At 44.2% G+C, this 27,093-nt stretch overlaps 1 protein-coding gene across 2 annotated transcripts; it reads right to left on the bottom strand.

Annotated features, from left to right (window-relative positions):
• On the bottom strand, positions 1-27,093 carry LOC121294356 (aggrecan core protein-like). Of its 2 annotated transcripts, XM_041217982.1 has the most exons (19): positions 26,796-27,093; positions 15,387-15,463; positions 14,544-14,918; positions 14,031-14,205; positions 13,431-13,558; positions 12,801-13,094; positions 12,151-12,684; positions 11,836-12,010; positions 11,479-11,606; positions 10,419-10,712; positions 9,962-10,132; positions 7,563-9,749; positions 6,967-7,080; positions 4,682-4,795; positions 3,063-3,221; positions 2,405-2,487; positions 1,825-1,969; positions 543-725; positions 1-267 (listed from the first exon to the last, which is right to left on the bottom strand). In XM_041217982.1, exons 2-19 carry the CDS (start codon positions 15,454-15,456, stop codon positions 182-184), a joined length of 5,415 nt encoding a protein of 1,804 aa, XP_041073916.1. In that variant the 5' UTR covers positions 15,457-15,463; positions 26,796-27,093; the 3' UTR covers positions 1-181. The 2 variants fall into 2 exon arrangements, with proteins under 2 accessions (XP_041073916.1, XP_041073917.1); XM_041217983.1 differs by lacking the exon at positions 4,682-4,795 and having other exon boundaries at positions 26,796-27,092.

Raw genomic sequence — 27,093 nt, 5'->3', positions numbered from 1 at the left:
GGGACTCTACAGATTCAAGGCTAGCTCGCTTTGGTGTTTGTATATACAAGATGGGTGGTTCTTATTTTATAATCTCTCTTTTTTTTCAGACAGAAAAATGACTCTTTTTTTATATAAATGTTCTTTAAAATAATTATCTTTTTAAAAATCTTTCTTCTTTAGCAATCTCCCCTTTCCCTTTTTATCTGAGTTTTCCCCAAGATCTGCTGGCTTGTCTCGTTTGACTCCTAGTTGATCTCTTGTGTAGTCTGCGGCTGTAGGCAGTGGCTGGAGAAAGAGGAAGACATGTTTATGAATATGATTATGCTGATGATTATGAGTATTCTACATTTGTTTTAAAGGACAGTTTTAGTATCATGTCCTTGTTTTTTTTTTTTTTTTTTTTTTTTGCACAGTTTATATTACAGTGACTTCCTACTAAAATGTTGTTGTAAACCAATCTTCTACAAAAAATAGGTCTGCAACAAATTCCTTGTGTAGAAAAATGCAGCCATGCCTCTGTCTGATTTGTGCTGTGCTGCTGTGTATTGTAAAACACTTACAATCTATACACTCCACTCGAGGCTGCTCCCACTGTCCATCTGCCTTGCAGCGGATCACAGGCAGGTGGCGCTGTGTAAACCCGTGGTTGCATTGGTACCGGATTATTGAGTTCACTTCGTAACGGTCTCTCCTCTTTCCAAACATTCTGGCATTTTCTACCAATGGAGGGGATCCACAAGACACTGGGGGAGGGAAAGACACACCCAGGATTTGTTAGTTTCTATGGGAAGTTTGTAGGCAGCCTTTCTCTGTACAGTAAGAGTAAGCCTAAATGAACAGGATCAATCAGCTTCCACAGCTTGCGTTAGGGCGAATGACCTATCAAGATAATAAAATGCATAGCAGATAGTGAAGATGACAGCATACAGTAATGATGACAGCATACAGTGAAGATGACAGCATACAGTAATGATGACAGCATACAGTGAAGATGACGGCATACAGTAATGATAACAGCACACAGTGAAGATGACGGCATACAGTAATGATAACAGCACACACTGAAGATGACGGCATACAGTAATGATAACAGCACACACTGAAGATGACGGCATACAGTAATGATAACAGCACACAGTGAAGATGACGGCATACAGTAATGATAACAGCACACAGTGAAGATGACGGCATACAGTAATGATAACAGCACACAGTGAAGATGACGGCATACAGTAATGATGACAGCATACAGTGAAGATGACAGCATACAGTAATGATAACAGCATACAGTGAAGATGACAGCATACAGTAATGATAACAGCATACAGTGAAGATGACGGCATAGAGTAATGATGACAGCATACAGTGAAGATGACAGCATACAGTAATGATAACAGCATACAGTGAAGATGACAGCACAGTGAAGTGGACAGCATACAGTAATCATGACAGCATACAGTAATGATGTCAGTATACAGTGAAGATGACAGCATACAGTGAAGATGACAGCACTACAATGGCAGCGTGATGACAGCACACATTGGAGTGTCATGTCAAAAATTGGAGGGTCGTGTGAACAAGTTGATTAGTGAAGATCCTCTATAGAAAATGACAATTGCCAACACTGCTTCACCATGCATAAATAGGATTCTGGGCAAATACAAATGCTTTAATCATGAAACATGTGTGCCTTTAGTGCAATTTAACCCAAGCCCTGTGCACAACATTGTAATACCCTACATTTAGTTGTATCTTAGTGGGCAGGAGGGGTGGGCTGATAGCATTGGGGTTACGTGATGGTTGTGCGCTAGGCGTTCTGCTGTACTTTGGTCTGGCACTTACTGGTGCCCTTCTTGCACGTGAAGGGAAGGTGGTAGTTGCAGGGCACATCATTCCACTGCCCGTTCTCATGCCAGATCATCACCACACAATCCTCTCCAGCACTGAAGTAGTTATCCGGTTGGTTAGGCCTCCAGTTCTCAAATTGCTGTTTTTATTAAAACAAAATCAGACAAAAAAGTGTTATATTTAAAAAAAATAAACTTCCTCTCTCTCTCTTTCAACTGCTTGCAGTCCTGGTCACTGCCTGAAGGTGGCAGTAGCGACGACAGTGGACATTTGTAGTGTGATTTAAGGAAGTTATCAAAGATTCTGAATAGCCCATCACACAAAAACCTTTAATTTAAAAAAGGCAAATGCATAACATCTCTGTGTCTCTGTCTTTTCTCTGTGGAAAGAAAGGCTGTGTGATTAAACTGTCTGGCTCATTACCTCACTCGCGGAGGCCTTGCCAGCACACCGAGCTCTCACACGGCTGGGAAAGGCGCTGTACTGTGTGAACTACCACCTGAGAAGTTCATTAATCATCTATTAATCACACAGCAGGGCTGGACGCAGCATTTACCGGCCAGCCAGAACTCACCAGGGGGTGTCCGTCGGACCAGCGAAAGTCGCGTTCCAGCGTCCTGTCATTCAGTCCGATCCACTGGTAGTCCTGCGCGTTGTCTGGAGGCGAGACAGTGATCGATATCAAACAGTCTGACTCTATAGAACAGCACTGCAGTCAACAGAAGCTCTCTGTGCCATTTCACATTGAGATTGCAGAGCCTGTGGTGTCCTCCAGTCAAAAATGCACAGCTTAGCAACTGGGTTTGCAATGCAGGCGAATATGAAGCACCGCTGGGGTTCTTTAGACACACAGCAAACACTGCATGTTAAGTGTTATCCATGGAATTATTGTGTAATATTTCATCTCTATGCTGAATTCATCGTTTTTAACATTACACTGTTCAGTAGCTAGTTTTGCATGCTATTTTGGATTCCTGAAGCCCTGTTTTCAAGGGGAATAAAACTACTGAAACAACTTCTTGTTAGTTTTATAACATTATACCCTTGCTTCAGAATTGGGCCAGTAGACTGCTTACCTAATAGAAATAGTATACATTTGCATTCACTTGATATACAAACAAGTCCATCTCCATTGACATTTGTATGCATAATTCAGCCTATTTCTGAAGAATATTTCTACAGTCTGCAATATATTTCTATAGTGCGTCCGCCTGGTAGAACTCGATACTCACTGTTCACATACTCCTGCTCCTCAGGGGTCATGATGCTCACTAGATGGGAGCTGATCTCTCTGCACCGGCGTTCTGCATCCACCCAGGTCTCCCGCTCAGAGAAGTGGCGGTAGCAGTTTCCCTGGAACTTCATCCAGCCTTCCTCACAGATCTCCAAGTCTGCAGGAACAGCAGGTGTGGGCAAAATCATACCACTGGAGTATTACACTACAGATACATAGAGAATCTGTACGGGGGCGGGCCAGGGGAGTGAGAAAAGGTGAGGAACCCGACTTTCCAGTGTGAAAAGATTTGGGAAAAAAAAATTTACACCACCTCCCATTGTGCATTCGAAAATGATTAAGAAGAATCTTACGGAGGACTCGCTTTGTAGATACAAGTGTATGAGTACAGTGATTGGTTGGATGGTTGACATTGACATTGCTTTGCAAGCATCCAATCGTAATGCTTTTGCAATGAAAACCATATCCTTATCTGTGTGTCTTAAGGAAATCTTGAGGCAAAGCGTCTCTTTCTAGCTGCACAAAACTAACCTTTACCATTTAGTATCCCACACTATTTGTGACTGTAGTCTGAGCTGACATGCTCTGACAACAGCACCCAGTGGCTTGGCAGTAAGAAGGGTTTTTATGAAGGAAACATACAGGTACAAAACCAGACCTGCGCTGTGAGGGCTATTCAAGAGGTTTCCAATACAGAGACAGGGTAATCCGATTCGGAGACTCACCTGAGGTGCCTGAAGGAACCAAACGCTTTCATTCAAAGCACCACTAACATGAAACGGTCACTACCAATGACGCATGCTAACAAAGTTACATTAGAAACTGGTTTATTATTTTGGCTCAGGACCATGGTTTGTTGTGACAGAACCCACTACGCCCATGTCGAACAACTACCTTGGATCATGTAAAGGCGTGCACAGGGCAGCGCTCTTTTTTTGTAAATTGAGAAAATAACAAAATCTGCAACGAAAAACACAGATCAAAGAAGAGAATACAATGAACTCACCAATGAGCAAATCACAATCAAAAGCATACAGTAAAATAAAACAAGAAGAAGTTACTCTAACTAAACCTGCCGTCAGAGAGCAGTTGAAATACACAGCACAGCTCCCTGTCTGCTAATGCAGCGGTGAGATAGGGTGCGATTCTGCAGTAGATAAGAGCACTTTATCTACACGCTGGTTAATAGCGGTTTGATCGTGTTATGCAGCAGTTCACGTTAGGTGCGTGATCTGAACGGTGTATAGCAGTTACTGAGAAATCAGTTTTCTCTAGAGAGAGCACTTAATCTACACAACACCAGAATCAACACAGAAACCTTCCATGTGCATGACAGACTCTGTAACGGCAGTGCATCACACAACACTGCCCGTTACATCAGGGATGGAGCAGGTTTGTGGGGAAGGGGGGTCATTTTGAACAGGAAAACCACGATAGCTCTTTGTTCAATACGAGTATCCACAAACATCAACAAAAACACAACTTGATGAATCACCACCACATGAGCTCACCAACCACCAATCACCACCACCGAACGAGCATTTGTAAGCACTGTTTTTTTTTTGTTTCCTGTTTTTGAGCGGCTGTTAGTAAAATTAGCTGAAGCCTTCATCGTACCCTTCTCACAGCGGTCCCCTCCGTAGCTGGGAAGGCATAAGCATTTGTAAGAGTCGATGCCATCAATGCAGGAAGCTCCATTCACGCAGGGGCCCGAGTGGCACTCATCAATGTCTGCAAGAAACGAAGGGTCTGCCGTTAGGATTCCTGGCTAGGAATGCGACCCAGAGGAGCAGAGCGAGATGGGGGGGTGCTTGTTCTGCAGGGGAGGAAGGGTGCAGATGAAGGGGGGGGGTCTATTTGAATCGTGTCGCTAGCGTTGCTGCTTCAGTTGTTATCCGTGTTTCAGAAGTTTCATGTTATACTCACAATGCTGAGTTAAGAATGAGGCATTGACAACTTCAGTCCATTTTCATCCAACTGTGTCTGTTTCTTTTATTTCATTTTTACAGTTTGGAAGATATAGTGTGGACAGATGGACTCACATGTTGGCTAAAAATAGTATTCCGCTTCTCTGCAATTGTCCAGGACGATGGACAGGCAGCTCAATAGTTTAGTCTGATTAATTTTCACAGTAGTGAAGTTGGTATAATCCTGTGTGCTGGGCTGAAAATGAACTAGGTACTGTAGATGCATCTTGGCATGCTATCACGTGGTTCATCAATCACTGAATTATTGTAATAATACTCAGAAATTACTTGAAATAGGCAGTATGTATTTGCTCTGAGTTTGGCACAGTAAATCTTCAATGGTGTTTAATATATAGCATTCAGCTGTTTTTTTTTTTTTCTCCCAGTTTTTCAAGCAGTAAATCACTTGCCTCTTGGATTGTGTTCCTTTGCAGAATTTGGTTCCTTTTACAATCCTAATTAAATGCCACATCAGAGCATAATCATGTTAAATGCAGTGTATACAGTACAGTTCAACATTCATTCTTTTTGTGTAATGGTTGGCCTCTTGAGAGCTACTCCTATTTAAAATAAATTAGATTTTATGAGTAAAAAAAGTGTTATAGTATCTTGCTAGGTTCTCAGAGTTCTTAATGATATTCTTAGAGTTTAGTGTTATTAAGGTATTTAATAATGTCTTGATCAACAACTTATAAGCAGCGACTTAGTGAACCGATTCAAAACAGAAGCAAAAAGAACAAGTTGGGGCTCAGCTTTTATTAACTGTAAAGGGCGCTGGAGAAATGAAAATGAGGCATGGAGTTAGGATGAAACAGGAAAGGAGTGCGGGCTTTCCCAGAGACAGGCAGACACAACTACAAAAACAACACAAACAACCAAGTCTCCTCTCACAAAGCACATTAGCTCTGTAGACAGACCACACAACACACCAACATTGAAGAACAAGGGCTGGTGAAATGCTGAACACCACAGCAGACAACACAAAACAAACAAGTAAACAAACAAACAAAGACAAGAGTAAACTACGAAGACACAAGTAGACCAAACACAAGGATAGAAAACAAAAGCTCTAACGCGGACTTTCCCAGTAACCTGAACAGGAGTATATTGTACACCAGGCTTTACAATTTGACACCCACCTGTGCCAAACAACCTTTCTGGAGATTTCCAGATATAGGATGAAGTGCAGAGTATTCAACTGCAAGCAAAAACAATTGGTTGCTCGTCATGGAGCCAAGTCAGATGCTGTTTTATTCACTATGACATGAACCATAATTGCAGTTTAGCATACTTTACAGAACACAAGATTTGCCACCCAAAAGTTATCTAAAATTGTTTTGTAAATTGTTCACACGCAGCTGCAAAGCCACAGCAAGAGATTCAGACAAACACATTGAGGGAACATCTAACCATCCCAAGAGAAAGCACAAAAAACAACAGTGTCACAATGTTTAATGGGTTCATGTTTACATGCTTTGTTGTCATCAACCTGTAATGAAATTTGAAAAGACAAAGATCCTTCTGGGCGAGATGGGAACAGAACCCAAACCTTTACTTCCTTTCCAAGCATGCAAAAGACCATGCAAAAAGAGCGAGTCAGGCTCATACATTGGACCATCACACCCATACTGTACACATATATGTTTTTAATAGTCAGAGATGATCCCAGTACCAATGAGTGATTTGACAATTGTTTGTGAAACCTGCTTCTGTGAAATAAAAGCACAGTGTCAGTCAAGCGGTTTTCTAAACATTTCAAATGTTTAAGAATAACACTATTTCTCTTCTTTACAACAATGGTCCACAGAATACAGTGTATCCTGCTTTTTATGTTGTAAGGAGTGTGCTTTTTGTCGGGTCTTGATTTGCGATGATGATAATCTATTTAAAATTAAATTTAAAATACAGAATAAACAGCCCAAAGCTCGAACTTACCCATCTGGCAGTCGTCTCCGGTCAGTCCTGGCGGGCATCGGCAGAATGCGATCCCATCTCGGGTCGCACATGTTCCTGTGCCACATGGATTTGGAACACAGGGGTCGGGAATATCTGAGAATCAAATACCAGGTTAGCCAGAACCCTTATCCATACGAACTGCCATTTATAGCCTTATGGAAGTTCCTGAAAAGCAATGCAACCTAGCACTCGGTACCAAGGTAATCCACTGCTCCCTGCTCTTTAGCCAAGTACTCTAACCACTGACCTGCTCAAGCCTGCTTCCTCCCACACTTTAGCCCAACTATAACCTCAGCCTAGCACTAAGCTACTCAAACTACAGCCCTCACTGCAGCCATATATTCTGCACAAGCTTCTCCAGCCACTCCCATTACTGAAATGAAGAACATTTCCGGGCGGTGACCTCTTAACTGATTGCAATCCATTATCACTGCCATCTTCTCACTATTTGTTGTTTGCAAAAAATCATCAGCCCTGTCTTGCTAATCTTTTGACCCCAAGCCAACATTTTTGAATGACACTCATTTTTCAATAACGTATGTAAATTGGGGCTAATGTGTAACGTGTTACAATACCTTCCAAGACTGTCTCCTCTAGAACTGACGGTGTCTCTATGGCAATCACTGCCGGGGCAGTGGTCAGTGCAATGGGCACAGGTGGAGTGATGAGTACTTCAGGAACGACCTGTCCTATTTCTGAGAGTGTCTCCTCTGGACCACCAGTACTGCTTGTAAGTTCCTGGTCTGGAGAGCGGGAGCTCAGAATTACTGCAGGTAAATCTCCGGAAGGTATTCCAGAAACTTCTCCACTAATGTCTGGGACTCCTGAGGGCTCCCCACTTGCTAGAGGTATTCCAGATGATTCTCCACTTGCTTCCAGGGGCCCCTGGCCCAGCTCCTGGGACACCGTTGGTTTGGTGGCCACTTCTATCACTTCCTCTGAGATAAGGAAGGTGATGTCTGTGAACCCTGATACATCTCCACTAGCAGAGATTCCTGAAACCTCCCCGGAAGGAAGGCCACTGATATCTGGGATTCCCGATGCTCCACTGATATCTGGGATTCCTGATGCTCCACTGATATCTGGGATTCCCGATGCTCCACTGATATCTGGGATTCCCGATGCTTCACTGATATCTGGGATTCCCGATGCTCCACTGATATCTGGGATTCCCGATGCTCCACTGATATCTGGGATTCCCGATGCTTCACTGATATCTGGGATTCCCGATGCTCCACTGATATCTGGGATTCCCGATGCTCCACTGATATCTGGGATTCCCGATGCTTCACTGATATCTGGGATTCCTGATGCTTCACTGATATCTGGAAGTCCAGAGGATCCGCTTGGCTCTCCGGATCCGAAATCCAGAAATCCAGAAGGACCCTCTCCCAGTTCTTGCTCAACGTCTGTTTTTTCTGTCACTTTGACAAGGCTGGAGTCTACAAGGGTCACATCTGGGAATCCAGATTCAAATCCGCTGATGTCTGGTATTCCGGAGGGGAATCCACTGGGTAAGCCGCTGAAGTCCAGATCCCCTGAATAAAGTCCACTCACCTTTCCAGATACATCCCCGCTTACACCAGAGGGTAATCCGGAAAAGTCTCCTGAAACATCCCCGGATGACAGACCACTGAATTCCAGAAGCACAGATGGCCCACCACCCAGCTCCTGCTCCAAGCTGGTAGTTGTGGGAACTAATTCCACCAATCCGGGATCTACCATAGTAATTTCAGGGAATCCAGAAGAAAGTCCACTAATATCTGTAATTGCGGAAGTGAAACCACTAAAATCCAGGATTCCAGATGAAAGTCCACTCATTTCTGGTATTCCTGAACCCTCACCACTTAAATCCAGGAAACCTGACATGTCTCCACTTGTGTCCAAGGGAAGTCCACTTATTCCAGAAATTCCACAAAAGTCTCCAGAAGGCAAACCGCTGGCCTCCACCTCTTGTCCTGCTTCAGCCTCGGTCTTTGGAATCTTGGTCTCCATCTCAATCCAATCTCCATCCAAAATGATGATCCCTGATGAATAACCACTGGTACCTGAAAAGCCAGAAGGAAGTCCACTGGTTCCAGAAATGTCCCCACTCATGTCTGGAAACCCAGAAGGGAACCCAGAATAGTCCGCACTGGCATCATGAATTCCAGAGGGCAGACCACTGTATTCTGCACTTGCATCACCGGATGAAATGCCCCTTTCTTCCAGGCTTCCCGCTCCTGCTTCTTCCTCGACCTGTGGCGTGGGTATCACCTGAATAAAGCCTCCTTCAATGAATGTCACTCCGGATCCAGAGCCGCTGATGTCTGGAATCCCTGATGAGAGTCCGCTGATGCCAGAAAAGTCTCCACTAGGGAACCCCGAAGTGAACCCGGAAGAGAACCCACTTAAGTCTCCTGATTCCTGCCCGCTGATATCTGGGAATCCAGACGTTTCTCCTGAAATCTCCCCTCCAGCTTCCTGGAAGACACCAGATCCCTGGCCAGATTGAAATTGTTCAGAGTAAATCAAGGTCACATCTATAGCTGACCCCTCGCTGCTGGTCCCAGAGGTCAATCCACTGGTGACTGCAAATCCAGAGGCCTCCCCACTCACATCTGGAATTCCACTGCTGCTGGCGTCTCCTGAGATGTCCCCAGACATGACTCCTGATTCATCTCCTGAAGAAATGTCGCTTTCTCCGGATGGCAGCCCACTGTACGCAGAGCCGCTGATGTCCTCGGGTGGGACAGTGATCAAGGGAACGGCCGTAACGTTCACTGTGGAGAGAGAGAGAGCGAGGGAGAAAAGAGAGGGGTTGAGACCAAGAGTGAAGTAACACTAGGTTATCCACTTTTTAGTTTATCCACTTTTATTATCTTAATTCGTGGTTGCTCAGCGGTAAGAGAGAGAGGACTCACTCTATGAGGTGAGAGATACAACATAACAAATATTGTGGAACTGTAAGAGGAAGACTGAACTGAACTGTTACCTGTCTGCAACATGTCCTCTGTGCCTGTGAATAGCTCGTCTTCGTAAGGGGGCGTGCCAGTGACAGGGTACTCCCAGAGCCCTGTGGGGGTGACTGGTGGCTCCACCTCAAGGATCAGTCTGGTCACCTTCTCCAACTCTGGCAATGCAGTTACAGCTTCCTCCTCAGCAGCTTGGTGAAAAAAAAAACAGGAATCATGATTTTTATTCTTTAATAGTTGTAATTTTACTCCAACAATACAATGATGATGGAAAATAATATGCTCTGTGAAGCAATGAAATGTGATAGGAAGTAACGGCAGAGCTTGGGGTTTAGGATGGTATTGCTGTAACCTTATATGGCATACTTTTGTAGTCTAAAGGAGCTCAATGTGACATCAAAAGCTTATCCAATAATGGCGCAACTGTACAGATTATTTTGTATGTAATACAGGAAACAAAGTCGAAAGGCTACTCACCTCGGAAGCAGTAGGCGTCATATTTGGAGTGTGACTCAGGGTGGCCTGTTTGGTTGGGGAACCGGTAGACGGTGATAACGCCGGTTTTCCCCCCACCACAGAAGGGCCTAGGGGTGGTGATGGGATACCGCACGCTGCCGTCAAGCAGCCAACCTGCGCGACACTTGTCTAGACCCTGCTTCCATGCGGCGTGCAACTCTCCACTGGTGGCGAGGGTCGCGTTCCGGTCAAGGCAATATGACAAGGCTTCTTCAAGCGTGAAGCGCTCGACTGAGCTTGCGTGGAAAACCTCACCTGGGGATGAGACAGAAAGAGAGTAAGTAGGTTGCAGCATCACTGTTCCATGGGCTGCACAAATGCACTGCAGGTCCTGGTACTTGCTTGAGATCCAGGCAAAAACATGAAAGCAAAACAGTCTATGTTAACCATCTGAGATTCAGTTTGTACCTTATTGTACAGGATTTGATGCAGTCGTTTCGTCTAGGCTTTCAAATGCATCACTGCTATAAATGATCAGAATGGTTATTGAGGTGTTTCTCAGCCCCTAACTGATTTTATTTTAATCTGGGTTTGTGATTTTATTTTAGTCTGGGTTTGTCAACAGGAGTGCACCCTCTTTATTGTAGTTGTTTAACAAAAGAAAAGTAGACATTTATTTTAGTATCCCCTAGTGGTAGCTTCCAGTATTGTACTATGATACATAATAATAATATAATATCTTTATATAGTGCCTATCATAGTGGATGACCATCATGAAGCACTTTACAGAGGTAGGCTGTGAACTGTGCATTACATGCAGAGTCACTTCCAATAGGACATTGATTTAACATCTCATCTGCCGGATGGAGCACAAGGAGGTTAAGTGACTTGCTCAGGGTCACACAGTGAGTCAGTCAGTGGCAGCAGTGGGATTTGAACAAGAGATCTTCTGGTTACAAGCCCTGGACTTTAACCACTGGACCACGCTGCCTCAGTTATCAATGATATCCTTAAACTGACAATACGTGACACATGCTACACATGATAGTCGCTTGCTCATTCTCATGTAACTGCCACCTACCCCTGAGCTTGTCGATGTAACAGTACACGTCGTATTGCTCGCTGGCCGGACGCACACCATAGTTCCTCACACCAGGGAACCCATCCATATTACCGTAGCAGTTGTCTCGTGGAGTGACGATTGGATACCTGGTAATACATAAAAAAAGTTCAAACACTTAAAATTGTTTAATTCCTAGAGAATGTTTGTTAGAATTTGATAATAAAATGATTGCAGATGTAGTTAACTAACTTATCTGATTGGGTTACATTAAGTACATTGAATATTATACATGGAATTAAACACCTCTGTATATATAAACAAAGAGCTGAACTGCAGTTATTTTCCCAGAGGGAGGGACGGCTGTGCCTGCCTTACCTGACAGACTGGTCGGAGAGCCAGCCTGCATCGCACTGGTTGAAGCCACTCTCGTAAGCGGCCTGGAGGTGCTCCGGACTGGCGATGACGGCACTGTTTTCCAGACATGCCTGCTGAGCCTGGGCAAAGGTGAGGGAGTAGCGGCTGGACGCTGCCCTGTAGTGGAACACCAAACCTGGCAAGGAAAATGTATACATAGATAGATAAAACAATCAAATATATTTAACACACAGAACGTATAAAAATTGCCTTTTATAAACATGCGATTTCAGGAGTCACTATACGCATATCTGGATTTCCCTGTGAAAGGCTCACCTGTAGGGGGGAGGGCAGTGGGTGGCAGCTCCGTGGTCAGGGTGCTGCCTTCCTCCTGCACGTCTGTGGCATTTTCAGCTCCTTCTGTTACCAAAGGAAAGCCGATTTCAGGGGCAGCAGTGACCACACTGATCAGCTCCTCCACCAGGAACCCTGGGGTGCCGGTGAGTTCTGCCGTAACCTCCTCCGGGGTCAGGACCTCTTCGGTGATGCCAGGGGGTGGAGACAAGGGAAGATCCGTGACGTTGTCTCCTGGAAACACGAAGTCCATGGTGACAGAGGGGGGGAATCCCTCGATGACCTCAGTTGCACTGAAGGGCTCCACCGCGGGAGTGCCAGTCAGGTCGACAGGCTCCAGTGTGACCACCTCTCCTTGGAGCTCCCCCGTCGAGGTCAGCTTGGTGACGAAGAGCTCCGGGCCCTCAGTGAAGGTCTCAACCGTCAGCAGACCACTGCCGATCTCTGTGGTCACTTCCTCTGCTTCCGTGGCCTGGTATCCGTCTGTCGCCGCGGTGACAGCTTCCACTGGCTCATCTGAAAAGCAGGAAGGCATAAGGCCAAAAATGTTTTTGCTGTGCTTACACAACAAAGCGTTCCAGCTTACCTCACATTGCTTAAATCAAAGGAAGAAGCTTAAACAGCCCACTCACCTCGGTAGCAGATGGCTTCATAGCGGGAGTCTGGGTAGGGATAGCCAGTCTGGTTCAGGTAGCGATAGACGGTTCGGACACCCACCAGGTTACCACCGCAGTTTGGCCTGGCTATAGAGATGGGGTAGCGGACACTTTGGTCAGCCAGCCAGCCCGCGCTGCACATGTCCATGCCCGTCTGCCAGGCCAGGTAGAGCTGCCCAGTGGTGGCTAGTTGGGCGCCCAGCTTAATGCACTGCTCCTCCGCTTCCGAAAATGAGAATTTAGCTGGGGAGGTGGAGTAAAAGACCTTGCCTGCAGTGCAAAAAATGAGAATGTCACTCATTAATTCTAGAAACACAGACAATGACAAAAGGGGTACATTTTAATGGTCTAAACAGTGTCATGTCTAAACGTCCTTCGAATCTAAATTAATTTGTAGGTTTACTATATGATACACGCAGCTGTGTGATAGCTGAAATAGATGCCTGTATTCACAGAAGAGCAAACAACAGCTGCAACTTCAAAGGCCTAGACAGCAGTCAGTAGTAGATGTCAGGACTTGTAGGACAGTATGTAGGTTTAGTTCAAGCTTTGCACTGTAACTTCACCTTGAATTCATAATTCCATAACTAGGGAAGGCATTGTTACCTGACATCTCCTCTGCGAAGCAGTACACATCATACGTCTCGTTAGTTTCCCGAATTCCATACGTTCGGACACCAGGGAACTCATCCTTGTCACCGTAGCAACCCTCTCGTGGACTATGAATTGGATACCTAGGAACCATACAATAATTCAACATGTGTGCTGCAAAGACTGCAGAGCACTGTTTACTAAATTACATCTACTCTATGTGTTAGGTAAATACACGGTCTGGTTAAGCCCTTTGTATCTTTATTCATCTTTAGACAAATGTTGTTTCAATAAAAGATAGGTGCTGATTTGTGTTGGTCTATCTGTCCACTGGGCGAAGTGGATTGAAACCATGACCTGGGACAGTGTGACTTCTGTATAAATCAGGGTGTCCAATCACGGTCCTGGAGGGCCATTCCACTCCAGGTTTAACAGGTACAATTAGATAACTACTTGAGGGTCTGGATGGAGGTTTAATTGGTTCAATTAAACTATTTTAAACAGGGTTGGAACAAAGACCAGGAGCAGAAGGGCCAACTTTGGACAACCCTGGTATAAATCCAGTCATTTGAGGAATTTCCCTTAAAAACGGAACACTAAATATTTGGGGCTCACCTGACTGTCTGATCTGAGAGCCAACCAGCATCACACTGATGAAACCCATCATCGTACGCTGCCTGCAGCTGCTCACGAGTGGCGATGGTGGCACTGTTCTGTATGCAGGCACTTTTGGCCTTCTCGAAGGTCAGGGTGTAGCGAGTTGAGATAGCTCTGTAGTGGAATACAATGCCTGCAAAAAGGGCATAACAGCACAGTTATACCCTAGAGGTAATAATACAACTTCAAATTCATAAGGATAAGCTGTATGTAGGAGCGCATATTGGCTGCCATTTATGAATGTTGACATGAATTTCCTTTCAAAGTGCCTATTATTATATAAATGCATCCTAGGCATGTGGAAGAGAGAATACCTGGGAGAAGCAATCCATGAAGCAGTTCTTCCAGGTTCAATGATCATCAAGACCCACCACTGCGCGTGCACCAGCTATACCAATTTGGGTTTCACGATGCTTCTTTATGATAAAATGTGAAACGCCTGTCAGTTTGTCTGCGTGTGGCAGTGTTTACCTTTGACCTGGATGTCGACGGTGTCCTCGCTGTCCTCTAGGCCATGCATCACCTCACAGCGGTAGATACCCGAGTCGCTGGTACGCAGCTCGCTGATCTCCAGAGTGGCGTCGGTGGGCACCAGGGGGTAGCTGACCATGGTCACCCTGTCCATGTACTCGGCAGTGACTCGAACCTTCCCCTCTGTGGCCACCAGGATGACAGACTCGCCTTCCTTGGAGATCCGGCTCCATTTGATCCGGGGGGTGAGGGGGGCAGCGGTGGGGTCATGGGGTGTGCTGTCCAGGAAGTAGCAGGGCACGACCAGCGAGCTGCCCAGCAGAGGGCGCAGTGGAGACTGCCCCGGGATGCTCACACTCAGTGCACTAGCTGGGTCTATGGGGAAAGGGAAGGAGGGGGCACAGTAAGAGGGACAGAAACAACTTTGATTAAAGTGCAGTTCGGCTGCAGTTTTAATTTTACTGATTCACTGTAGCTAGGCTAGGCTGTGCTCTTTCAAAACTGCACGCAGCTTTAAGAAAGATAACGCCACTCAAAACAACACACCAATAAACTAATCTAAAATATATGTATCTATGTCCATTTTTATCCTAGGGTGGTTTTTCTGTGAGGTTACTTAATGCTGAAAGAGTTTAAAATGCAGTAAGAACAGAAGCATCATAAGAAAGGAAACTCATAAGAAAGGCTATTCCATTTGGAATATTCCATTTTGATTAACATCTAAAAGCAATCCCAAGGTCCTGAGGGGTTGGATTGTATGGGATTGCTTAGAGATCCTGGCAGGTTTAATGTTAGCTTTGGAGAGTGGGGTTGGGCTATAGTAAGGAAGCTGGGATCACTCACCTGACAGCTCGATGGAGATTGTCGCTGCGATGACTCGCAAACAAGCGAACAGTAGGAGCAAAGTGGTCATAGTTCACCTGGAGAGACAGAGAGAGAGAGAGAGAGAGAGAGAGAGAGAGAGAGAGAGAGAGAGAGAGAGAGAGAGAGAGCATTGACACAGATTGAAAGGGCAGGGAGATCTGTCAAGGAATAACTGTCTGAAAATGTCTTGAAACAAATGTGACTACATTCTGAGGACTACATTCTGAGGACTACATTCTGAGGTGTCGCTGTAGTTTTTGTCAATATGAATTCAACCAAATCCTTTGACAGTGTCTGTATTACAAAACCTTACATTTCTTCTGATGCAATTTGGTAAACAGAATTAAAGGGAGGGTGTATTCGAAACAAGAGGCCATTCTTTCAGGTATATTTTTTATATGGTAAATTCAATATCCTTTACTGAACTTTTCCTAATATTATCCCAGCTGCTAAAAGGTGGAAATATTCCACTATGTCGCATTTCCAACCTTTTTAGAAACTGGCCCATTCTTTGCTGTGTTTTCCAAAGAGGTGTCATTGCCAGACCCCTACACATGTTAAATGAATTGGTATAATACCTGGCTTGACCATGTATAATACCTGGCTTGACCTTTATTACATTTTGCTGTTCTTTTACTATGGTAAACTTCCCATGCTGCACTATAATCCAGCATAATCAGGCACTGTAAGCTTTCCCTGTAGATGTGTGAAATCAATACATTTGTAGTATCTGGCAGCAGAAGAGAGGTGCTTTTGGCTGTGCATTGCCAGCGTACAAAGAGCTCTCTCATTATGGAAAATAACGTCCTTTCACAGTCACGAAGCAATTATAGATTGGGATCTGTAACACTTACTTTCCACAGACCTATTTAAAGCTGGGCTCAAGGTCAGAGGGACCCCTTTCTCCTTTCAATCAGGCATTTCGCACTTTGTATTTGAAAGCAATCGCACTTTAACTGCTGGGACAGATCTGCCTATTGAAGTAATCAGTGTAAGTACAAGTCAAGTGGCTTAGAAGGCAGACTAGAACCAGGGGGTTCAGGGTACAGTATGAAACCCCTCTGAGGACTATTCATGGCACACAGTCAGATGAAGAACCAGGGGTCTCCCGATACTCATATTCATACTCACAATTGCTTTTAATAAGTTTTTCAGCAGGTATTAATTGATTTCAACAGAAGACAAGCTGTCCATCCCTCAACTTAATAACTGATTATCAGTCAATGGCAATTCACTTGTTTTAAAAGCTGATTGGAAGCCCATTTCCCTCTCCTCTGGGGCACAGACATTTTGTCAGTTTATGGCATTGGGTATGAGTATCAGCACACCCCTACCAAGAACCCATCAACTGCTTTCACAAGCACAACTTTCAACTCAGAAATTTCAATCACAAACACATCTTTCAACTCAGAAATTTCAATCACAAACACAACTTTCAACTCAGAAATTTCAATCGCAAACACAACTTTCAACTCAGAAATTTCAATCACAAACACTTCTTTCAACTCAGAAATGTCAACTGTTTTTATTGTTTGATAAAAGTATGGATTTTCAAGTAATTGCACTGATGACTTCAACCCTACCTTCCCTCAGCAATTACCACCAGCTCACACATCTCCCAGTCCCTCAGCTCTAACTACACTGTCCAAGCCCACACATCTCCCAGTCCCTCAGCTCTAACTACACTGTCCAAGACCACACGGCCTCCCAGTCCATCAGCTCTAACTACACTGCCAAGACCACACTGCCTCCCAGTCCCTCAGCTCCAACTACACTGTCCAAGACCACACTGCCTCCCAGTCCCTCAGCTCTAAATACACTGTCCAAGACCACACATCTCCCAGTCCCTCAGCTCTAACTACACTGTCCAAGACCACATGGCCTCCCAGTTCCTCAGCTTTAACTACACTGTCCAAAACCACACATCTCCCAGTCTCTCAGCTCTAACTACACTGTCCAAGACCACACATCTCCCAGTCCCTCAGCTCTAACTACACTGTCCAAGACCACTCATCTCCCAGTCCCTCAGCTCTAACTACACTGTCCAAGACCACATGGCCTTCCAGTCCCTCAGCTCTAAATACACTGTCCAAGACCACACTGCCTCCCAGTCCCTCAGCTCTAAATACACTGTCCAAGATCACTCATCTCCCAGTCCCTCAGCTCTAACTACACTGTCCAAGACCACACATCTCCCAGTCCCTCAGCTCTAAATACACTGTCCAAGACCACACTGCCTCCCAGTCCCTCAGCTCTAAATACACTGTCCAAGACCACACATCTCCCAGTCCCTCAGCTCTAACTACACTGTCCAAGACCACACTGCCTCCCAGTCCCTCAGCTCTAACTACACTGCCAAGACCACACTGCCTCCCAGTCCCTCAGCTCTAACTACACTGTCCAAGACCACACATCTCCCAGTCCCTCAGCTCTAACTACACTGAACAAGACTGCCTCCCAGTCCCTCAGCTCTAACTACACTGTCCAAGACCACACATCTCCCAGTCCCTCAGCTCTAACTACACTGTCCAAGACCACACTGCCTCCCAGTCCCTCAGCTCTAACTACACTGTCCAAGACCACACATCTCCCAGTCCCTCAGCTCTAACTACACTGTCCAAGACCACATGGTCTCCCAGTCCCTCAGCTCTAACTACACTGTCCAAGACACACATCTCCCAATCCCTCAGCTCTAACTACACTGTCCAAGACCATACATCTCCCAGTCCCTCAGCTCTAACTACACTGTCCAAGACACACATCACCACACTGCCTCCCAGTCCCTCAGCTCTAACTACACTGTCCAAGACCACACGGTCTCCCAGTCCCTCAGCTCTAACTACACTGTCCAAGACCACACATCTCCCAGTCCCTCAGCTCTAACTACACTGTCCAAGACCACACATCTCCCAGTCCCTCAGCTCTAACTACACTGTCCAAGACCACACATCTCCCAGTCCCTCAGCTCTAACTACACTGTCCAAGACCACACTGTCTCCCAGTCCCTCAGCTCTAACCACAAGATCACCACTGCCTCCCAGTCCCTCAGCTCTAACTACACTGTCCAAGACCACACATCTCCCAGTCCCTCAGCTCTAACTACACTGTCCAAGACCACACTGCCTCCCAGTCCCTCAGCTCTAACTACACTGTCCAAGACCACACTGCCTCCCAGTCCCTCAGCTCTAACTACACTGTCCAAGACCACTCATCTCCCAGTCCCTCAGCTCTAACTACACTGCCAAGACCACACTGCCTCCCAGTCCCTCAGCTCTAACTACACTGTCCAAGACCACACCGCCTCCCAGTCCCTCAGCTCTAACTACACTGTCCAAGACCACACATCTCCCAGTCCCTCAGCTCTAACTACACTGTCCAAGACCACACTGCCTCCCAGTCCCTCAGCTCTAACTACACTGTCCAAGACCACACATCTCCCAGTCCCTCAGCTCTAACTACACTGTCCAAGACCACACTGCCTCCCAGTCCCTCAGCTCTAACTACACTGTCCAAGACCACACTGCCTCCCAGTCCCTCAGCTCTAACTACACCACACCACACTGCCTCCCAGTCCCTCAGCTCTAACTACACTGTCCAAGACCACACTGCCTCCCAGTCCCTCAGCTCTAACTACACTGTCCAAGACCACACTGCCTCCCAGTCCCTCAGCTCTAACTACACTGTCCAAGACCACACTGCCTCCCAGTCCCTCAGCTCTAACTGTTATGACAGTGTCAAGGGTACCACGGAATCTCACAGTAGGGAGCGAGATACACTGATGTGACAGATCGTTCTGGTGCTGTAACTACACTGGGAGTCGAGATTGATGTGACAGGGTTCTGGTGTGACGGGAGGGTAAGGGAGTCGAGATTGATGTGAGGCAGGTTCTGGTGGTGACGGGAGGGTCAGGGAGTCGAGATTGATGTGACAGGTTCTGGTCTACGGAGGGTCAGGGAGTCGAGATTTTGATGTGACGGTTCTGGTGTGTGTAGAGGGTACAGGGAGTAGAGATTTATGGGACAGTTCTGGCTGTGCCGGAGGTCAGGGAGTCCAGGTTGATGTACGACAGGTTCTGGTGTTGTGTAGACGGGTCAGGGGAGTCCGAGATTGATGGTTGACAGGTTCTGGGTGTGTAGGATCCCTCAGCTCTAACTACACTGTCCAAGACCACACTGCCTCCCAGTCCCTCAGCTCTAACTACACTGTCCAAGACCACACATCTCCCAGTCCCTCAGCTCTAACTACACTGTCCAAGACCACACTGCCTCCCAGTCCCTCAGCTCTAACTACACTGTCCAAGACCACTCATCTCCCAGTCCCTCAGCTCTAACTACACTGCCAAGACCACACTGCCTCCCAGTCCCTCAGCTCTAACTACACTGCCAAGACCACACTGCTTCCCAGTCCCTCAGCTCTAACTACACTGTCCAAGACCACACATCTCCCAGTCCCTCAGCTCTAACTACACTGTCCAAGACCACACTGCCTCCCAGTCCCTCAGCTGATACCACTAGGCTCAGTTTGTTAGATTTAACGACAAGATTAGACCATATTGCCAGTGTTTTAGCATACACCACTGGACCACTGTTTCCTGGTACCACAGCTATAAACACTATAAGTATTTACTTCATTGGACAAGGTTGAAGTGAATACAAAGAGACTTAGTGGGCATACATAAACTAGTGTGCACACCTACTGTACAACCACATTGACAATCACTTTGGCTTTCTACCGTTATCAGTGTTGTGAAGTGTGCAAACGGCTCTGGGGATGTGAAATAGCTGAAACATTAATCTACTGGACTATACCATCTTTACATGAGAACATCAAAAAAAGAAAAAGCCCCATTATCTTGAAATATCTGAAAATGTTGATTAATGTCCCTGAATTGATAAGTGGTAGGACCTCACTGCAGTGGACATGTGACGCTGCACTGCAAGCCCAGGCATTGCAGAACACTTATTGATGTACTGAACTTGTTTATTACAATCTGTTTCTACTGGATAAGCCAGTTGGAAACGTGCTCCATCTTCACTATTGGTGACCACAGAGTAGCAAACACTAAAAAAGCTACAAGGATTTATTCACCAAAAAATGTCCTTTTCTGTCCAGTATAAACTATTTTTAAAATCAACTGTGACTTAATGTAAAATGATTTCCCTCCATATTAAGCAGTGTTTATTTCATTCCCTATTCCACTCCCTTTTAGGGGCTCAAAATAGTTATTAGTCATTTCTCATTCATGGAAATAACTATAGTATAACATGAACAAGAAATGCCATTGACTCTGACCTTGGGCTAGCCTTTAATACAGAGCAACAGTATTGCATATGGAACTACTGCCCTGACTCTCATTTGGAAAGTGCAAGTGTTGGTTAATAATGGTAATGAACCCCAGCGGCCTCATGTAAACTTGGCATTCAAGTGTGGTGTGGTGATAAACTTCTCAATCTCTAACAAACCAGGCATAGAAAGCCTTACTAATGCACGAGAAACACAACTAACCCCATTCAAAAACACAAAGAGTGAAAATAATCAGCAGCTCCATTTACAGACTAAAACCAGCGGCAGCGAGGTTATAAAAACAGTGATCACAGCCTTATTCATAGCCTTAATGGAAATACTCACGTCATGCACTCAGATGAGAACATTCTCAAAGAACACCACTGCCTGCTCACCAGTGCAAACTGAATATTTAACGAAAGTCACAACAACAACAACAAAGAATGAAATGAACTGCTAAGATGTGCAGGGGAAGCCAGTATGATTCATCAAGGCGTTTGATGACTATCAAACACAGCAAGTTCACATTGGATAAGCCCGACTGAGACAAAGCACATTCTGTGCAATGCACTGTAGATATCTGAGTGTTGAGAGCCTGCCAATTCCATACAGTGAGCTCAGTACTGGGGTGAGCTGAGACTCATAGAGAATTGAGACCTGGGTTTTGGTAGCCGACAAATTCAATTCAAGAACTCAGTGCTGGTCATTTAAAGCCTAGTAAGAGAAGCTGACTGCTTTGCCTGCTTAATGCATTAATTCATTGCCTTAACAGAAAAGTTACTTTAGGTGAACAGTACTGCTGTCTTCAGCTCTCAAAGACAGAGCGGTTACAGGAGAGAGAGATGAACACACAGGCCCCACGCTCTCTCACACACAAACTGCCTGTTCTGTTTCAATTACAAGGAACTACTGGAAAGTTTTTTTTTTTTTTTTAAGTAAACTTTAAGGTTTCCGTTGTTGCCTTGGACTTTGGTTTGGCTAGTTTTGAGCAACAGTCCTCTCTTTTAAAGAATTTTCCTGGCTTCTCCTGGGACCGTGTGTAAGACTGCTGGCACTGTGTGTAGCCACTGCAGCTCTGAAGACTCCTTTTGTTGAGAAACTAAAGCCACACAGAAAACGATTTGTTCAGTGAAGGAACAGGGGAGCCTGCGCCATCTTGTGGCACTTAGTAGACAAACAAGGAAGAGATAATAAAAGTCGTTTTAAGTGATTTTTTTTTTGTTGCAATTATAGACCTTCTTGCTCTGTATGCATTGTGCAGGTGGCAGCAAAACTGCAGCTCATATTAAATATGGCCTTGTATTGCCTAAAGCTGGCTGACTGTGGACCTGATATATAATTCAAACCATATACAGCATTTAACAAGCAGAAATTCTCCTAAACAACGTTAAATGTATGTATGGTACGTCATTTGTTTTTGGACTCCATGAATCTATAAAATCAATAGCCATTGATTTAAGCGAACAAATAAAGGTCACCTGATGGTGTTGTGTCAAATATGAAATAGTGTGTCACTTTAACAAATTACAATTGAGTTGCATCAGCTCATCAGCTCGTTACTTAAGCAGATGCATTACGTGCCAGTCAAGTGATACGAGGCAATGATTATACAGTCGAATTTCAAGGGACCACAAAAAAAATTGCTTTATCAGTGATTCGTATTATCAGGAGTCTAAGCCAAATGCATCCTGACAGTTCTTATTGATGTTATAGTAACACTGAAATACATTTTCAATTACAGAACAATGAAAAGTATTAGATATTTAAAAGCATTGTGCATTTTTATTGAAAATACAATTGGAAGTGAACTTTTAAAAAGTGTGCATTGTAAATGAACTACACCTGCAATCTGCAAGTCCCATTCTGATCAAGGGCATTTTTAAAACACTAAAGGTGTTTTAAAGCAAACCGGAAATGCTGATGACGTGTATCCACAGTGTGTTGTTCATAGGCTTGTTCATTGTAGTGCTGATAGCAACATGGCGAAGTACCAGCTCCTGCTAAATATGTTATAAACTGATCAGTGTTATCCAACCAAAAATGAGTCTCCCCTGATAATGCTGGTCTTGACCGGGCTACCTGGATGAACCAAGGGAACCACGGAGTGAAAATGGTTTGGCTTAACCTGCTCTCAGCAGATTGAGAATGGGCCACTCATTGCTGGCCCTTGGTGACTGCTGTCAAAAGCTTGGTGCAAGCAGACTGGTCCAGCCCTGTGTATACATACATTCACAGACACACAAACAGGAGCAGTACACTAAGAATTCCTGTGCTGTCAGATTTCGGCCCCAGCTCTCTCTCACACACAGAGCCCTCGCATCACGCACTTCTAATATTTGCACATCTGTCCTGGCCCAGACTTTAAACTTAACTTAAATGTGGGTTGAAGAGCAAACAACACCCCATCCCTGGCCTCCTCGAGTCATACCTGGCACCATCCCGCCAGATCCCCGGGGTCGGGAGAGAGGCACTGCCTCCGACAGAGGATCCCTTACCAAGTGATCTTCAGTGGCACTGTGATGGCAATGCAAAGGTCCTATACTAAGGATAGTAGGATAGTTTCATATGTATGAATCTCTACCCATTAATAATTCATTGTATCAGGGCCACATTGCATTTGTATTAAATTGCATTTGTAATCAAGTTAAATGGTCTATCTGCAACTGTTGCATGGCTTGAATATGGTGTTACAATATAGTTATTTCCCAGTTACAATCACTCCTGTGCTGCTAATTGGCTGCCAATTCTTTGGTTTCCCCATTCCAGAAATACAATGCTCGATACTGGAGAGTCAACCCCCAACCCCCCCCCCCCCCCCCCCCCCCCCCCAAAAAAAAAATAAAAATAAAACGACATTACTCCAGTGTCTAACTGCAAAAATACCAGGATTGATTAGGTACCTGGAATCTATCTACCAGTTTTACTGCTGTATTATGCTTGTAAAATAGTTAACACATACCAAATCAGATAATAATTCTAGGTCCACTTGAACGGAACACTCTATATTCCATTGAGGGTCATGTCAATAGTACATTCTATTACCCTTGAGAGCGAGGCCAATAAAAAAAGGCTGTTGCCATTGAGGTCCATGCTAATAGAAGACTATAATTGCATTAGGCCACACTGTTCTGTTTGACAAGCATGCCAACAGAACACTATCCACATTCAGGTCGAGGGCCAACAGAAAAGACTGTACTGTACACATCTGGATTCATGCAAAGGTATAGCATTATGTTCTCACTGATGTCCATACCAGTAGAACACCCTATTCCTCCAATGAAGTTCATTTCGAACACTCTATTCTGCTATTGAGGTCCACACCACATTTATAGAACCATAATGCCTCTAGAATTAGAACTTGTTCAGTGGTTTTAGAATGTATATAATTCAAATTCCAAAGTGACTTAATAGGGTAATTCACCAGCTCCTCTTACCTAATACACAAAGGCCTCTCTCAGGTGCTAAGTGAAATGAATTAGGTGGCAAACATGAAAATACCACACAATTTTACACAAATAACAGAATCTACTTGAGAGATGTCCAGGATTAAAAGGCAAGGGGGCATTGCTCCTTCAATTTCATGGGCATTACATTTACAATCTTTCATTAAAAAATTTAATAAAAGCAAACCTATTCCTAGAATTAGAATTTGTTTGTATCATTTTACAGAATGACTGCACACTAAATAGATTAGCTGCACTAGAGTTGATTCACTAGTACCATATTTTGGGGAACTGATTCTAATCAAATGTTTCTATGCAGTAGCTCAGTACAGGTCTTGTTTCTACAGCTTTCCAGTTGAAAATGATAATCGTACGATGGTGTTTTTGTAGCGAGGCGTAGGTGCCAAAGAAAAGCCCTGAGCTTGGTCAACGTTTGGCAGGGCTCTTAAGAATCAATAAGCAGCAATGTCAGCACCCCGCAACAGCCAGGAATTTCAATAGCCAAAAAACAATAGCACCATTTACAGCCCCGAGCCCACATAAACACACGCAAGCACTCAAAGAGCACATACTGGACTGTAATACCTGGAACCGGCAAAACACACACGAGTCACGTCTGAACTCAATGCACATGCATACTTCAGCATATCAATATTAATACAGCATATTAATACAGTCATGGATAGGAGAGGACAGGATAAACACACAGGTGTAGGTCTAGACTATCTTGTGCAAGGGGTTTGTAAAGGCAATGTCTATAACTGACAATTCTAACAACAACGAAAGAAGAAGAAATACCTAGACTGTTCTCATCTGTTAAACCTTTACCAGTGGAAGAGAAAATGACACTGTAGTATCCTCTATAGAAGTTTATCATGGTAAATTCGCACAGTAATTCTGCAGTATACCTCGAAATTGCCTTTGCTTATACTAAGCATTTACTGGGATTTACGTGGTTTGAATAATGCTTAACATGCTTAGATGCTTTCACTGTGCTTAAATTGTGCTTCACTGCACCTTCTTGTGCTTTTTCCATATTATATAATATTTAGCCTTTATAAGGGAGCCTAATAACTAAAGCACTCTTTATGAATACATTATCCTTATTTATCTAGTAGGTTTGCTGTGGAAACCACAGTTACATACTTGATACTCTAAAGCAGCTCCCTTCAAACAAATATGTTCACATTGCTGTGCGTGTCTTTCTGTGCTTCCACCATGCCAAGGAATGCATGGAGGCGCACACTACTGATACTCTTTCCACAAGGCTTCCTAAAAACTCCACACACTCTGGTACTTTAAGTATAATTCATGTAGCATTACTTCTGAAATCATATCCTAACACAACGGCACCTTTTTATCAAGTTTTGTTTTTTTTTTTATTATTTTTGACTTCGCTTGGAGCATCTTGAACCTACAGTGCATTTGCAATATATATATATATTTTTTTTTACCTACAAGTTTTCCCAGTATTCTACTAGGTTGCTAGGGAACCCTGAAATGAATTAGCAGGGTTTGGTATATACAAACACTACTGCAATAAGGGTTTGAAATGGGCTAATGATATACACCACAGCAGTTTTATACAAAGGGACAGTTAAACTGAACCAGGGCGTCATTAGAATCAGTTTTCTTCATGTATTTAAACCTGCCTTAGAGCTTGCTGTTATCCAAGCATTTGATAGTCAATAGTTACAATACCCTTTAAGATGAATCACTTAAATTTGATATTGTAAATTTGGTATTATATAACTTATTTTTATATAATAATTATAAATAGAAACCAAAATGAAAGGCTTGAAACAGCACAGTAACACAATTTCTTCTTGTACAGTTAGTTCACGTAATGTATTGTGAAGTAGCAGAAGATATCTCTACCTCCCCCACTGACTTCCATCTAACTATCAGAAAACGCAACATCTAGAATAACTCCAAAGAGATCTAGTTCCCATCCTTGTAGTTTAGCTATGTCAAACTAGCTTAGGCAAAAGTCCAATGCGTGCTGCTTGTTCTTGTAATTAGAATGATTCTAGGCAACCAATGTGTGAGGAACTCTTCTGCTGCCCAAACCTTATTGCAACCAATTTTCACCTGCCAGTATCTCATTCCAATGAACGTGTGGTGCATTAAGAGGTGTATTCAATTGATATAAAGACTGATCAGCATACTACCAGAACTGAAATCTATCACACCAGTCACGAGAGACTCCTTACTCTCTTCTGTGAAGTTAATGTACAGTGAAGCTACCCTGTTATTCAATCAATCAATTGATCAAGCAATCCAAACTGATGCACAAATACACAAATAAATAAACAAATATGTGCAAATGCAGAAACCTCTATATATATTTACAGAAAGGAACTGCAATAAGTCAGTAGTCTCAAATATTCTCAATATTATTGGGATATTCTCTGATCAGTCTGTCTCAGGTCTATTAAAGCCCACCCTCTGCTTATGATAACCATTCACATCATAGCTCTTAAACTGGACTCACTTTCTTAATAAGTAAATACATGTTTTTACATTCTTACCACTAAACTGGACAGCTCCATTCAAGTTAATTTCCCAGAATAGAATTTTTAAGCTGCAGTTCTATACAACTTCCAATTAACTACATGACTGTCTGACTCTCTACTTGCCATGGCAGAATGGTGTCAGTTACCTGAAACAACGTAGTGCAGAGTCCCAGTAATACACTTTGCTGAGGAAATTCTTCTTTGGGTTATGTTCTTCTTCTTTTTCCCCTTCTTAATTTTTGTAATTAAATTTTGTAATGTCTTTTATTTTGTTCCCCCAGGTCAGAAGATCCTTACTTGCCCTGACACCTCAAGGACCCCGTATTCAGCAGCCAGGACACGGACAGGAGTTGCGCCGCGTATGTGTGTTGGAGCAGAAAGAGTCCTTTTTCACACCGGGGACAACTTTAGCTGTCAAAGGTTGGAGAAAGAGGAGGGAAAGAG

This window comes from Polyodon spathula, chromosome 19, assembly GCF_017654505.1.
Source record: "Polyodon spathula isolate WHYD16114869_AA chromosome 19, ASM1765450v1, whole genome shotgun sequence".
NCBI classification, from domain to species: domain Eukaryota; kingdom Metazoa; phylum Chordata; class Actinopteri; order Acipenseriformes; family Polyodontidae; genus Polyodon; species Polyodon spathula.
The sequence above is the reverse complement of the archived record's forward strand: the minus strand, read 5'-3'. Positions and strand labels throughout refer to the sequence as shown.

Coding starts and splice junctions, on each gene's coding strand:
- LOC121294356 (XM_041217982.1), bottom strand. CDS start 15,456: ATGACCACTTTGCTCCTACTGTTCGCTTGTTTGCGAGTCATCGCAGCG. Junction 13,559..14,030: donor CTCTCAGATCAGACAGTCAG/GTGAGCCCCAAA, acceptor TATGGTTCCTAG/GTATCCAATTCATAGTCCAC. Junction 11,607..11,835: donor CTCTCCGACCAGTCTGTCAG/GTAAGGCAGGCA, acceptor ATGTATTACCAG/GTATCCAATCGTCACTCCAC.